We start from the raw sequence: 15970 nt of genomic DNA on the forward strand, positions 1-15970 counted from the left end.
TGTTTTTTTAAATTATGACTCAACTGTACTATTTTTTTTAAATACTAAAACTTACTTTCTTGACTTTCTCATTTTAAAAAATGTAACTTTTTTATTGTAATAATACAACATTTAGGAGTGAGTATTTGACAAAATCTATTTAATCAACTCATTAACAGTTAATATATTTGTTGACTCTGCCATGATCCCATGTGACAATTTGGACTTGGTTCCTTATTGTCCTGTGTTCAGTTTCACTTCCTGTCCTAGTGCTGTTATGTTGTCAGCATTTGTTGTTTGCTCTCTGTTTTGTAGCACCTTTACTTTTTGTTCTTTGTCCTTTCGGCACATCTGTTCTAAATTGTTAATTAGTTATATGTAGTGCCACCTTGTTTCCTCCTTTGGTGTTGCTTCATTGTAAGTGTATGCCAGTGGTGTCCAAACTATGGCCCGCGGGTCAAGTAGTCTTCAGTGCAGCCCACGAAATATCACTTGTTTAAAAAGAATATTGTGTGCTTTTGCCTAAATTTTGTTCCCTGTGAATCAGTTGGGAGTGATGTTGCCGCCCTTTTGTGGGCAAAGTTTGAAGTTTTAAATAACTGTAGGTAAAAAATTATTGTGTGAACACAATATATTTTTTTGAGCAAGAGATGTCTTTTTCCTGCTGATAGTTCACAACGAGAGTTCTGACAAAGGCTGAAGGCACAGCCAAAACTGTCAGCAGTTACGAGTCATCCTTTACTCAAAAAACTATACTGTCTGCACAAAATTATCTCTTTACTTAAATTTAAAGGAAACATGATGAATTCAATCGATCTACTAGGATTCAAAAAAGATGTTCTAATATGTTCTCACAGCAGTCTCTGAGTTGCTCTTTACTTTGGTCAGACATCACCTGTATTTATTTCTGAATTGTTTTCATTCGTTTTACCACAGCCTTATATTTAGGCAAAAGATAAATTACGTTGTGGTGAGATTTTCCAAGAGGTGATCTGCAAACCACTTTATAAGAATCAGGGATGTTGCCATAGCAACAATCAAGCGTCCGTTAAGATGTATGGGACAGTCAACCCATTTCTGTAGTAGAGGCAAGTAATGAGACAAATTGCAGGAGTCAAAGTCCAGCAAAACCAAGACGTACTCGGAGCAGCGTTATTATAGCTCTCTGCAAGTCTTTCCCCTGCTGCTTTGTCATTTGGATCAGGCACGTATATGAGAAAATGGCGGCGTTCTGTTCAATCTCCCGCAGAAGATACAAGGGTCTAAAAGATACTGTCAGCGTCACATAGTCAGTAGTAGTGGGCACACTTGTTCTTGTATGTTACATTGTGTGGACCAGCTGTTATCTACAAACACGGCCCCCGGACATTAGCAAAAAGTGACGACAGGCAGCGGGAATCAGATGTGGTGTCTCCAGAGTCTGTGTCACGCCTCCTCTTTAGCAGCGCCTTTTCCTTTTCCCCGGACGTAAAAGAGGCTGTAAAATTTTCTGACAGTCCGTGGGTAGACTTCACTAAAGGTCCTATTCACCTCTGTTTTTTACACGGTTTAAGTTACTTTCCTAATCTCTTCTTATCCTTATTCTGCCATTTAGCCCACCCAGTATGTTAGGCAAAAGTGCTTAGGACATACTAATGAGACGGACTTTGCCGTGACACCTTGTTTTCTTGGTTTCTAGGTTGGTTCTAGGTAAAACAATGGAACATGGAGTTTTACTAACACTTGTTAAGGCCACTGAAATCCATGAAAAAGATAACACTTTAAATTTGAAAAAGCTGTATGCATCCAGGGCTTGTCACGTGAACGTGTACATGTCACCATGTTGATGTAGTGTGTACGCCTGCTATGCAGTGTGTTTGCGCTAAAGTCAGAGAATGACAGCTGATCATTTGATCATTTTATAATCCTTTGTGCCTAATGTACGGATTAATTCTGGTTGTGCTTACCCACCTCGAAGCAGTATTATTTGGTTTATGGTGTAATGATAAGTGTGACCAGTAGATGGCAGTTACACATATGTGGACTGCAGTTTGACGCTCGTTTAATATAGGACTCTAGCTAGCAAGCAAGCCCAAAACTTGTATACCATTTGGAGCACTGCACTTATTGCAGCCTCATAGGCATGCAAAAACTAAAATACTTAAGTCAATGGGAGAATAAGCAAAAGGCCAGATTTGACAGAGAACAGGCACATTTAAGGGTTGCTCCATCCAAAGTGCGCATCTTGGATGAAGGCGCGTAGTGACAGACACAAAGCGAGTGGGAGAATGCCGCGCAGTTGCTCACTTTTTTCACTTAAGCTCATGGGAGAATAGGGCCCTAAGTGAGAAAACTGACAGCAAGTGTTTACTGGTGTAGGTGAGGAAGCCTTACCATCTAGTAAGGCAGTTCCAATGCGCAAAAGCTAATAGGCAAAATAACTATCCACAGCAGCGCGATATACATTGCGAAGATAAAGTTCAAAGTGCAGTGAAGTTTATACAATACATATCCATATCAGACCCACGAACTGTTAAAAATTGCATGATAAAACACATTTGAAAATGCTGAGAGACAAACGGTGAGCAAAGGGTCTGCAACTGTCTGCACCCCGAGAAGTACCGTAAACTCCTGACTAAAAACTGCTACTTTTTTCCTATGCTTTGTACACTTCGGCTTATAAAACGGTGCAGCTAATTTTAGGGTGTTTTGCTTTGCTGATGACCATAATGTTTTGTGTTCAACAAATAGTTTCCATTAAACACAAGCAGAGACACTGAAAAGCTGTGTTATTGTTTGTGCTATGGTGCCATCCTTTGGACAACTTTGCTCACTGCAGGTGTTGCGGGGTGAAAGTCCACAGTATTTCCTTCCGTTTAGTGCTTCAAACCAGAAGTACAAGTGTTGTTCCGTCTTCTAGTCATCCATAGAATAGGATAGAATAGAATAGAATAGAATAGAATAGAAATAGATTGCGTATTTAGCGTTCCTACTTGTATGGATTCTTCATTCATCACTCCAAGCAACGTTTGTAAATTTTAAAATATTAACTAAAACTATTCATACATACTAAACCGTCCCATGTACGATGTCTGGGATGTTTTCATGCATATTTGTACATGCTATCGTAATGTAATGAAGCTAGCATCGTTAGCATTAGCTAATATGCTAACACATTTACTAGTGTCTGTGTTAGTATTACCAACTTACACTGGCATTCTATTTGTATTGTTTCAGCTTCACATATTCCTCAGTATATTCTCCAAAATGTCATTGGGAGTTATTGAGTGGAGAGCTGACCATGACTTCTGTCTTGTTTGATCAGTCATTTTACTGCCGTGTTACAGACACCGTTTGGAAAAAAATGAAGGTACGTAAAATTTACGTACCTTCAAAGATTTTGTAAATGTTTATTTACGTCATAAATAAACATTTACAAAATCTTTTTGTGTAAATAACTCATTTCACAACGTATATACAGTATATGTGGCTTATAGTCCAGTGAAGCTATCCATCATTCATCAATTTTCTACCGCTTGTCCCTCTCGGAGTATGGAAAATATTTTTTTTTCCAAAATTTAGTGGTTGCGGCTTATATACCGGTGCGCTGTATATTTTTTATGGGCTTGTGGCACTTAGTAGAAATAAAACATACAAAAAAAAAGCAAAAATGGAAAAAATTGGGTAAAAAGGCTTCACGAAATTAGAAAAGGCTGAAATGTTGATTAAAATTATGAATAAAAACACAATATTTAGTTTTTAAATATGTTTTAGCTATTTTATTACAAATGACATGATGGCACGCTACCATTATATTGAAAGAATATTAAAAACAAATATTCGCCACCCCTGTTCTTTTTAGAATGTAAAAAAGTTATTAGTCATTTATGAGAATATTTATAAGCACAATGTTTCTTGTTTTAATATAGTGAGTTTTTATAGGCAACTGCTGTTCGTTTTTGAGTGTATAGATACATCTTGGCAGCTGTTACTGCAATTTGAAATATGTAGTTTTCAGTAGTGAAATTAAAAGTACATAGGGTAATTTATTTATATTTGTTTATCGCGGTATCGGGAAACATGTAAATTCATAAGCATCGGCATTGATGGCTGAAATTCTGGTATTGTGACAACCCTACTTGGAAGTTGAGGATAAGAAAGGCGAGGTTGTTGACAAACAGCTAAGTCATTTCAGGACTATTCTCACCTCACTGTATGCTTGCAGGATCTTGGAGCGGAAAGGCACAATGGCACACAGCACAGACAGGAACCAGAAGATGAAGAGGACCCCAGAGGACTGAACCCCATGTAACCTCTCAATCTGGATCAAAAATGTGGCCAGCAGCTGAGGAAGAAGGCAGGGAGATAGGGAATGGGGCGGGGCAGAGGAGAGACTGACTTACATTAGCGGAGACAGAACTGAGGGTATGTGAGGTAAACCAGAATCTGCTCCCTACACACTGACTGGGTTACATGTGCTGCTGCAAACGGGTCTCTTAGGGTAAACTGCTTGATCTGAGTTGTTGTTTTATTCCAAATCTCAGATTAACAGTTTGTGTGGTAGCTAAAAACACTGACACACTTATGACCGATTAAACGGGAATAGAAAGGAGAGGCAAGGTGTTAAACTGACATTCAGCAACCACTACTAACACGTTGCAGCTTATCAAGAATGTGGTGTCATTTAAAAGACGCACAATCATGTCAGGAGAATTGTTGTGTATAAGAAAACATTGCACTGCTTTACTGTAACCAAATACAGGGTCGGACAAATTTAGACTTTTGTAAATGTTGCTAAATAAATAAGTGTTATAGATTAAATGAAATTTTATGGCTTGATTACATAAATCAAAAGTTCAAAATTATGACATTGAATTGTCATTAATGTCACTTGTCACTGCTGTTAATGTGTAAATAAGGGTGTCTGTGTTTCAATGACAGTGGGGTTTTCTTACCATGGTCATCCCCAGCACCAAGGGGGTGACAAAGAAAATTGGCGGCTCACTGGTTTCCTGCTGCATTTCGTGGAATGTGTAGAAGAGATCTGTCCAGCATACAATCCATAACAACAAGCCAAACACCTAAGAGAGGCAGTTGGAGTATGAGGAATAAAGATTGGAATAACAAATTGGCACATACTGTAGATGCACAAGTGATGGGCTGTGATTAAAAAGTCAGTCAGATAGTCTGTCAAAAGTACATTCAAATTGTTTAATGTACCTCCAATGTTAAACTATTTGTATTGTATTTTATGCTTTTCAAAGGCAAGTACCCGAAATGTGCGGGAGTATAGTCAATTTGCTATATATATTTGTGCTGCTGGGAGGGATTTTTAATGTTGTATTATTTTTCATACACTTTTACACATGTAGTTGTCGTGTTCCTCCTCAGTTTGTACCCCATGCATGTACTGGTATGCTAATTCTGTCCGTGCATTGTTTTGTGCAATGATAATCAATTTTACTTTTCACTCAGTTCCTTCTATGTTATTTTAATGAGACGAGACTCAATTGTAAAAATATATACTAACTTAGAAAAACCTGTCAAAATGTTTCTACCAGGCTATTACGTACAAACAAGGTGTGTGCCTTTCTAAATTAAATAATATCAAAGGATTATACACAGCCACATTTTGAGCTGACAATATTAAGAAGGTTCTAACTCATGAATAAGGATAGATATATTCAAGCATTTAAATTACTTTTTGTAAATTCAAGCACGTTCAGTGTGTTGAACACATTATTGCAGTAAGTCGGTTAATTTGTCGTTGGCTTACTTATCCTGGCTACAAAAGTCGCCATCAGGTCAGGTTTGGGCTGACCACATGGTGCTTGTTGTCCTCACATCGACATGTTTTCCATTAAAGGGGCCATATTATGATTTTTTCTTCATTTAAAACCGTGTGGTCTACATGTGGTTCTTTGTTCAAAACGTTGCCCTAGGGTAAACTGGGTATAACACATGGCACACTGACAAAGCTTAACCTATTGTTACTATAACAATCTACAAGGTTAATGTAGGTTGCTTCCCTTTCTTCCCCTCCATTTTTCTGCATTCTTTCGTATCTCAAGTTATCATTACGTATATGTATTGTTGCATTTGAACAATTGTATTGTTGATAATAAAGGTAAAGTATTGGTATTGTTTATTATCAATAGCACTATTTCTATTGGTATTCATATTGCTCCATTTTTAGTGTAATAATGCTCATTGTCATTTCTGTATTTTTTTATTTTATTTTTTTCGCTAACTGCTTATTTGCTATTACTTTTACCATCATATTTGTACATGTCGTATTTGCTGATGTTGCTCTGTTGTTGTTGTTGTTGTTGTGTTTGCTGTTGTTGTTTTTGTCTCTCTGTCTAATCCCCCTCTTGTCCCCACAATTCCCCCCTCTGTCTTCCTTTTTCTCTCTTTCTATCCCCTCCTGCTCCGGCCCGGCTGCACCAAATGATAATATAAATACATTTAATAAAGTCAAAATACAAGTAAGGCAACAAGAGAAGTATCCTACACTTCTCTTTTGTAAAGTAAATCTGAACAGCCGATATGGGCATCTACATCTGCTGTATGATTTGCCCGAGAAGCTGGGCAGGACATTATTGAAAAAAAAGAAAAAAAAACGTTGTTTAGGTAATTATGTTTTAACAAGCATTTTCAAGCTGTTTTCTGACCATATCTTTCTTCCGTTTTGTGGGCGGTCTTATCTACGTGATTTCACTTCAACGGCGTCTTTTCCCGTCATCCATGTTGTAGTTTTTAGCGCTTCCATATGGAGTCTACTGACAGATTAAAGTTGGAACTGTCTGCTATTTTGTATTAGAAATGGCAACAGCGGAGGATGTATGTGCATGTACGAGCCAGTCTGCCCAGACAATAGAACAAAAGAAGGCGCTTATTGACTACAGCGAAGATTATAATAGCACACTCGCGCAAAGCACTTTGGGTAAATGTATACTATATATGGATAATCTGGGGGCGTCACTAGTGTGAAAAACGTCGCAGAACAGGGCAAATCCCAACTGGGTCGTTTAGAGGAAGCATAAAGGAAGGCAAGATTGTTCTATAAATATCTCCACAATGCCTCCACAGTTTGATATCAAATTTTCGGGACTTATTTTGATCCCAAACACAACCGCAGGTACAAATAGATAAGTTTAGTTGGTTTTGCATAATAGGGCCCTTTACCATTGGCATCGTTAGGCCAACTTTAAAGGGGCTAAAGCCCCCCTAAAATATGCCTAAACCCCCTAAATAAATTGGTGTGATTTTTTTTTTTAACAAAAAATTTGTAGAAAAATTATAGATAAATATGCAGGAATATAATAATTTGGACAAACTGCCATTATTCATCATGTATATAAATCATTTCAAGACCCTTTGTCAGCGCTTATTATCCAATCCAATCCGTTCCATCAGTAACGCCCGCATTACTGTACTGAAATTCCAGTCCACATTTTCACTGTTACCTTAGCACGGTCGAGCCAGACCGCAACATGTCCTGCAGTGTTTACGGAAGTAAACCCAGACGTAAACACGTTTAAATTCTAGTCGTCTCAGAACTGGCGCATGTGTTGCAATTTCAATGATTCTGTGGATTTTGGACATTTTAAGGCTTCAAACTCAAATTGTTGGATTTAAGACTTTTTAAGACCTCACAGATGTCCTGTACAAAAGCACAATTAAATGTGTGGATTTTTCTAATTAAAGGTCCCATCGTATGCAAATTTCAACAATTTTAATAGTAAGACGCAAGATGCTATACATTAAATCACATACAACAACATAAGAGGTCAGGGGCTCACAAAGGTTAGAAACACTTGCATAGCTTTGCAAGCTACAGTACTGTACTAACATTAGTGAAGTGAAGTGAATTATATTTGTATAGCGCTTTTCTTAAAGCACTTTACATAGTGAAATCCACTATGTAAGTTACATTTGAACCAGTTTGGGTGGCACTGGGAGCAGGTGGGTAAAGTATCTTGCCCAAGGACACAACGGCAGTACCTTGAATGGCGGAAGCGGGGATCGAAACTGGAACCCTCATGTTGCTGGCACGGCCACTGTACCAACCTAGCCACGCCGCCCCGTCATGTTTTAACAGGATATAATGCTTAGTTAGCCTAAAGCTGACCAAAATGGTACGCCTGGGAAGTGGTGGAAGTATATACGGTGTAGAAGACAGAATTAGAGGTTTTAGGAGCAGTGTGTGTGGGCGTGTTATTAGAATTAGGAGTTGTAGGTCACATGGGTATAGGTAGGTGTGTGCACTAGCGGGTGTCTAATAAGGTATTTAAGGAGAGCACATACACCTGTGAGGAAGGAGGAAATAGGAAATAGAACAGAGTAAGGAGGACAGGAGGAGAGGATATGTTTGGGTGCCACACTATTTAATTACTGATTGATTTAACTATTATATTTCATGTTGTTTATCACTTCCGTTTGTCATCCTTTTTTGTAAAACCATAATAAACCCACGTCGAATTTACTCAGTAAGTCAAAAGCGTATCATTCAAGAAACAAAGACCCATTCTTATCCTTCCAGCGACCACCAGGAAATGTGGCCGCAACACAGGGGATGTGTTCATCTGATAATGGGTGAGTCAAAGAAGTTATGACCGTTTTTTATTAAGGTTATTTTTTAAATTCAAGTCCAAGCATTTATATTTATATTCCAACCGTAGTAAATTGTTACTCCCAGTGTTACAATGTACTGGTTTTAGAAACATGCTTATGGATGTTCTGATTGGAATAAGTGCGTGTAGAAAGTCCAGTATGAGATTTTGGCATGCCAGGCAATACATTTAGGGTTGTGATTCTGGACTCTGTGTTCATTAAGTGTCATAATAATGCGCACATCTATTGTTTGTAAGTAAACACTAAAATGGCTCTTTAAAGTGTCACTAGTCAATGACATAAATAATAACATTATTAATAAGGTATACACCAATACCATGACTAGGGATAGGTAGATTACTTTTTGTTTTTACAATACAGTTCATAGGCATGATTTTTTTTTTAAATATATATATATACATATATATATATTTTTTTTTTTTTAAGATTTCCATTGTAGTAGCATAAGTAAATGTATATATGTTTATAGTTATAGTTCTAAACAACTGTGAGGATCAGTACAATTGTAAAACAAGCAAATGACAGCCTTTTTCTTATAACTAAAGGCCAAATCTGCAGTGAAGCACTAGAGTTCTGTAGAAATGATGGGTGCCCACCCACCATTTGATGACAGCTAATGGCTGCACATGCAGCATGAAGCCAGATCATGTTTCCACAGGCCACAGATGGGTTGATCTGTTTTTTTAGAAATGGAAAATAGTATACAACAGGACTGGACAATTATGGTAAACGTAATAATCACGATTATTTTTGAGTGATATTGAAATCTCGATTAATAACACAATTATTTAATCATTTCAAAACTCAACTTTAAATATGATTTAAAAGAATAACCAAATACAAAGTACTACCAAATAAATAACAAGTAAAATAATACTAGTACCAACAATAAATTAAAATAACAATAGCAATGTGAAAAAAAAATATTACATTCAGTTTTTCCTTTTAAATGTTATATAATTCCCTTTTGATACTTTTTACACTTATTTTACCACCATAGAGTGTGTGCTTTTTGTGTCATGAAAAATGTTTTAAGTCAGAGCTAGGGTTGTCTCAATACCAATATTTGGGTACCAGTACTTTATTGTTAGTTTTAACGCCAAAGTGCATCCATTCTCCCTCTTCTATCTCCACCCTGTGTCTGCTTGTAAGTGATTTGTGCGTGTGTGTTGACTGACATGCGCCTCTGCACGTATTACCAGTAATGTCACGACGTGACAATGGCACACTGTCATGTCCGTTAAAAAAAAAAAGTGCTAATATTTTTCAGAGACAGTATAGTACCTATTTTAATTCATTAGTACTGCAGTACTTTATTAGTACCGATATACAACCCGAGTCAGAGCATTATAATTTTGTAAATGTATCAAAAAGTGCTTTATGTATGCAATGCTTGTGTAGGGTACTTTTTTGAAATCCTTATTTTGTTAGCGCAGTGAGACCGGATGTTGCACACAGCGCTTTTATTGTGAAGGAGGGAAGTGTGCTGTTGTTCTTGAGGTTGTTTAAAAAAAGAGACAGACTCAAGTTGAGACTGCTGTCTTGTTTGTACATTAATGTTACATTGATGATGTCGTTCACAACAATACAAGCAGATGAGATGTGTTGTGGGTGTATGGATTGTTCTTGCAAGCTTTAGCTTTGTAGTTTAGTTGGTGTTTCAAATGGCCGTCTCAAAATTGTTTAGTTCAGGATGAAAAGGATAAATGTTTCAGATGTAAATGAGCGATACAAGGCACATTATTTTCCACCTTGTTCTCACAATGACAACATTTTACTCACATGTATGTCAATGTCCCTGATATTCTGCATTTGACAGTGGATTCCATTTTATTGGCCAATTGTGCGATTCCATCTGCAGTTACGGTAACGCAGAAATGCCTTACTTTTTGTAGGCATACTAGCGTTGTGTCAAATAAAAAGTATAGCAACCATGTGGTGAGTTTAAAAACTTCTATAAGACATGGGTTTTTTTCACTAATACACTCACTCATCTGTTCCATTGGTCAGGAATTTGCATGCATGTTGCATGGCCCATTAATCTTTTTTTCCAATGCTATATTTCTAGAATCATGAGAAGCCAAAATGGAAATCGAGATTAAAATGTGATTACCGGTACTTGTCCAGCGTTAGTATGCTAGTATCACCCTACACAAATGCGATGACCTGTTCGTATAGTTAGTATTGATTGATTGATTGATTGAGACTTTTATTAGTAGGTTGCACAGTGAAGTACATATTCCGTACAATTGACCACTAAATGGTAACACCCGAATACGTTTTTCAACTTGTTTAAGTCGGGGTCCACTTAAATTGATTCATGATACAGATATATACTATCATATATACTATCATCATAATACAGTCATCACATAAGATAATCACATTGAATTATTTACATTATTTACAATCAGGGGTGTGGAGGGGGAGGGGGGGGTATGGACATCAAGTAGTGGACATAGAGAGAGAGAGAGAGAGAGAGAGAGAGAGAGAGAGAGAGAGAGAGAGAGAGAGAGAGAGAGAGAGAGAGAGAGAGAGAGAGAGATCAGAAGGCATAAGAAAAAGAAAAAGTATCTGCATTTGATTGTTTACATTTGATTATTAGCAATCTGGGGAGGGTGTTAGTTTAGGGTTGTAGCTGCCTGGAGGTGAACTTTTATTGCGGTTTTGAAGGAGGATAGAGATGCCCTTTCTTTTATACCTGTTGGGAGCGCATTCCACATTGATGTGGCATAGAAAGAGAATGAGTTAAGACCTTTGTTAGTTCGGAATCTGGGTTTAACGTGGTTAGTGGAGCACCCCCTGGTGTTGTGGTTATGGCGGTCATTTACGTTAAGGAAGTAGTTTGAAATGTACTTTGGTATCAGGGAGGTGTAGCGGATTTTATAGACTAGGCTCAGTGCAAGTTGTTTAACTCTGTCTTCCACCTTGAGCCAGCCCACTTTAGAGAAGTGGGTAGGAGTGAGGTGGGATCTGGGGTGGAGGTCTAGAAGTAACCTGACTAGCTTGTTCTGAGATGTTTGGAGTTTAGATTTGAGGGTTTTGGAGGTGCTAGGGTACCAGAAGGTGTAGCAGATTTTATAGACTAGGCTCAGTGCAAGTTGTTTAACTCTGTCTTCCACCTTGAGCCAGCCCACTTTAGAGAAGTGGGTAGGAGTGAGGTGGGATCTGGGGTGGAGGTCTAGCAGTAACCTGACTAGCTTGTTCTGAGATGTTTGGAGTTTAGATTTGAGGGTTTTGGAGGTGCTAGGGTACCAGAAGGTGCATGCGTAATCGAAAAAGGGTTGAACGAGAGTTCCCGCCAGAATCTTTAAGGTGCTTTTGTTGACCAGAGAGGAAATTCTGTAGAGAAATCTCGTTCGTTGGTTAACCTTTTTGATTACCTTGGTTGCCATTTTATCACAGGAAAGGTTAGCCTCTAGAATGGAACCTAGGTAGGTGACCTCATCTTTCCTGGTGATAACAATGTCACCTACTTTTATGGTGAAGTCATTGACTTTCTTAAGTTTGATGTGGGACCCAAACAGGATGGATTCTGTTTTACCCAAGTGTATGGATAGCTTGTTGTCAGCGAGCCAGGTGCAAGTTCTACAGAGCTCAGCACTGAGGATCTTCTCCACCTGTGACTTGTCCTTGCCGGATACCAGCAAGGCAGAGTCATCCGCAAATAAAAACAATTCACAGTCGCATGCCGATGACATGTCGTTTATGTATATTAGGAACAGTAAAGGTCCCAATATACTGCCTTGGGGGACTCCACAGCTCACCGAGAGGGGGGGGGGGGGACACAGTGCCGTTCACCTCTACCACCTGCTCCCTCCCCTCCAAGTAAGATTGCATCCAGCTCCATGAGGTTTTGTTAAATCCGATTGCTCTGAGCTTATCCAACAGTATAGCGTGGTTAACGGTGTCAAAGGCCTTCTGAAGGTCCAGCATGACCATGCCGCAGTATTTGCCCGCGTCCACCTCATGTTTGATGTGGTCGGTCAGATAGAGAAGGCATGTGTCAGTGGAGTGGTTAGTTCTGAAGCCGGATTGGAATTTGTACATGAGTTTATTAGTGGCAAGGTAACTATCGACCTGTTCATAAACTATTTTCTCCATTACTTTCGAAACGGAACTGAGAATAGAAACAGGTCGGTAGTTGCCAGGTTCCAATTTGCTTCCTTTTTTAAAGAGGGGAGTTACTCTTGCTATTTTAAAATCTTTTGGTACTTGGCCTTGTGTAATTGATAGGTTTATTATGTGCGTGATGATCGGGGCAATGATGGAGGCAGGGTCCCTGAGGAATCTGGAGGGAATATTATCAAGGCCGGTGGCCTTGTTAGGGTGGAGCGCGCTCAATTTTTTAAACACCTCATCAGCTGTGACCATTTCTAATTTGAAATCATCGTTGGATACTCCTAGCTTTCTGTAGAAGGCTTTAATGTGTTCTACACCAAAGCGACCAGAGTGGTGGGACAGCTTGTTGACAAGAGTTGCGGCTATGCTGGTGAAAAAGATGTTAAGTCTGCTAGCTACCTCCATTTTGTCTGTAATGAGGGAGTCACCCTCCTTGATGCTGATGTTGGTGAGTCTTGTTTTAAGTTTCTGGCTGCAACCAGGAAGCTGGTTGTTGAGAATTTTCCAGAGCTCACGTGGCTTATTTGTGTTTTCCTCTATTTTGTCGTTAATGTAATTTTTTTTAAGGATTTAGTCAGGTTGGTTGACTTATTTCTTAAGTAAGATATAATGGTAACTAGTAAATACATTTGTCTCTCACCGTTTTAAATCTGTTCATGATGGACATCATGATGTAGCCTTTGTTGTTCTTTTTAAGGTAGAAGAGGTAGATAGGGGAGACAGCCCATAAGTAGCTGCACGGCAGCCATGCCAGGAGGGTGAGCTGGAAACAAATGGGGAGGTCAGGCTGATCCGTGTGGAGCGTCTGATTGGCCACCTGCAGAAACAAACCAAGAAAGGAACACATGAGCTTATGGAACGGTATATGTTAGGATCGTTTTCGTTGGTTTTTATCATCACGTGCCATGAAAAACTAGAAAAGCACTTAAAAAGCCCAGCCCTAGCTCCCAATAGTAAAAATCTGAATCAGCCCCAAAAATAATTAACCATTTGTTCGGGCATTTACTGAAAGGTAGATCCGAAAATTTGATCATAACTTTTTAGTTTAGCTCAGTGACAACCTCTGAGGAGGGCCACAGTTGTAGCTGGAACCATCAGGTACAAAATCAACACACAGGTCTTGCTATAAGAATATAAATTACATAACTTTTTAGTTATTTTGCTAAGTAACTAAATAAGTGACAGACAAAAAAATGGCGATGATTACATAACCTCCTGGTGGAGGTAATTATTTGATGCCCTGATGATTTTGAATTTAGCCCTTACAAAAGACATGAAAACAGTCCATACATTTTGCTGGTTTTATTCTAACAAAGAGAGTTGGCATGTCAACATAAAAAGCAATGGTATGTCAAAAAGTCCAGAAAAAAATCTTGCATAGTGGTAATAAATTATTTTGTATTTTTGATGGATTAAACAAGTATTTGATCCCATACCAACAAGCAAAAATTCTGACCCCCGTTGCAGACCAATTAACTGATGAAACACACAATTTAGTCCTGCATGACTCTCTTTTTTTTCAGCAGGATTCTTGGTGACAAAGTGACCACTGTTGACGCAGTAATTAGAAAATGAAAGAAATACAAACAAAAGTCAATCACCCTTGCTGTGGAGGGCCGCGCAAGAGCTCACCTCATGGGGTGATTCTGTGAACGGTGAAGAATCAGCTCTGACCAAACCGGAGGAGTTTGTTTACAATCTTGGTGGGAGCTGACCAAGAGAACAACTTGTAACACTGTAAAGGCAATCGCCTTGCTCAGCAGGGCACATGCACAAGCCCTGTTTTAATTTTTCCAATGAACACCTGAATGATTCAGAGAAGAGATGTGCGCAACCTTGGTGACCAGCAACAAGAAACATCTGACTGCTGTGCTTGCTGATAAGGTTTTCTCCATCGGAGTTCAACATCCACTGTTGCGTTTATGTCCAAGCAGAGACAGCTACAACTCCCATCGCACAAGTTAATGATGGTATTTAGAAACGATGGAACAACTCTTTGGATATGCTGGCTTATTACCTTGGGCAGCAAGTTGTCATAGCAACAGCTCTCACCAGCTCAGAGGTAAGACAAAACACCTGAAAAATGGTTACAATTGACATTAAGATATTCACTGTAAGTAATGTATCATTTGTCAGCTTCTAATGCTATAGTTAGGCCACCAGTGTTGAAAAAAATAGACGCATAAAGACTAAACCTTGACTCTGATTCCATCTGTTCTTTTATCAATCAAATGGTATTGTCATTCATTAGTAGTGAGTACATTTTACAATTTAAAATGCATTTAATAAGTGTGTGCGTAATATTACATGGCAGGGCTATTAAACTGGCAGCCCAGGGGCCAAATCCTCACCGGATATGACAGGCATGTCTTTAATATAAAAAAAAAAACTTAGAAGAGACAAACATTTGTGCAACAGATTTAAAAGCACTAGATTTCTCTCATATAGATAATACTTGACAAGCTTTTAGCACTCCTGTTGTTATAGACAGGGCTATTTGTTTCCAAATGTTGTAACTCTCGACGACAAAATTAGACAAAAATCAAATGTACACTGCAGAGGACGCTGGTTACAAGGAAAATACAAAATGGGAATATAGTGACGGTAGAAGTCTGGCCCCCTGGCCCTTAGCTTTCTGGAAATGTAGTTGAATAGTCCTGTTATTGGATGTCAAAAAAGTTTAGTTTTTTTTAAAATAGTCCATTATTCATTGTTCTTTGCTCTTTGCACAGGATACGTTCCAAGATGGCAGACATCGATTGCGATGGCGGTTGCTGGTATTTCAAGTAGGGTAGGCTAATGTACAGTATCTAATAACGGACAAAACATACAAAAGATGCTACATTTTACAAAGAAAATGTCACGTAGAGGATTTCAAAAGTCTCCATATCAACTCGGAATAACGCAATGAAACTTGAAAAAGGCTCTGGCAGTGGTTTTTTATTTAGGGATTTAATGGCATAAAAATCTTACGGCACGATATTATCAGGGTATTTTGGCCACGGTATGATATTATTGTGGTATATGTCCAAAAATAAATATATATTTAAAAATGTTATAGTGTATAAAATGAAGTGGCAGGCTAAAATGCCCTAATCATATTTATTATTACAAACATGTATTTTTAAGTGCAAAGAGTTGTGCAGGAAAATTCACTGTATCAAGAAAATATAAATGGTAAATGGGTTATACTTGTATAGCGCTTTATATACCTTTAAGGTACTCAAAGCGCTACCAACAGAGCCACGCCCTC

The 15970-nt window shown here is 38.4% G+C and overlaps 1 protein-coding gene across 8 annotated transcripts in view; it reads right to left on the bottom strand.

Moving 5' to 3' along the window:
- Positions 1-15970, bottom strand: part of abcc3 (ATP-binding cassette, sub-family C (CFTR/MRP), member 3) — a 123765-nt gene that overhangs the window by 80317 nt on the left and 27478 nt on the right. For all 8 annotated transcript variants that reach the window (XR_009827036.1, XR_009827039.1, XR_009827037.1 and 5 more), the window contains exons 2-4: positions 13358-13534; positions 4914-5039; positions 4166-4303 (exon numbers count right to left, since the gene is read on the bottom strand). Coding sequence is in view for 4 of the 8 variants with exons in the window: in XM_062056314.1 (XP_061912298.1) it covers positions 4166-4303; positions 4914-5039; positions 13358-13534 (441 nt within the window). In the remaining 4 variants the exon portion in view is untranslated. The remainder of the gene's footprint in view (positions 1-4165; positions 4304-4913; positions 5040-13357; positions 13535-15970) is intronic.

This window comes from Entelurus aequoreus, linkage group LG08 (genome assembly GCF_033978785.1).
Source record: "Entelurus aequoreus isolate RoL-2023_Sb linkage group LG08, RoL_Eaeq_v1.1, whole genome shotgun sequence".
Taxonomy (NCBI): Eukaryota; Metazoa; Chordata; class Actinopteri; order Syngnathiformes; family Syngnathidae; genus Entelurus; species Entelurus aequoreus.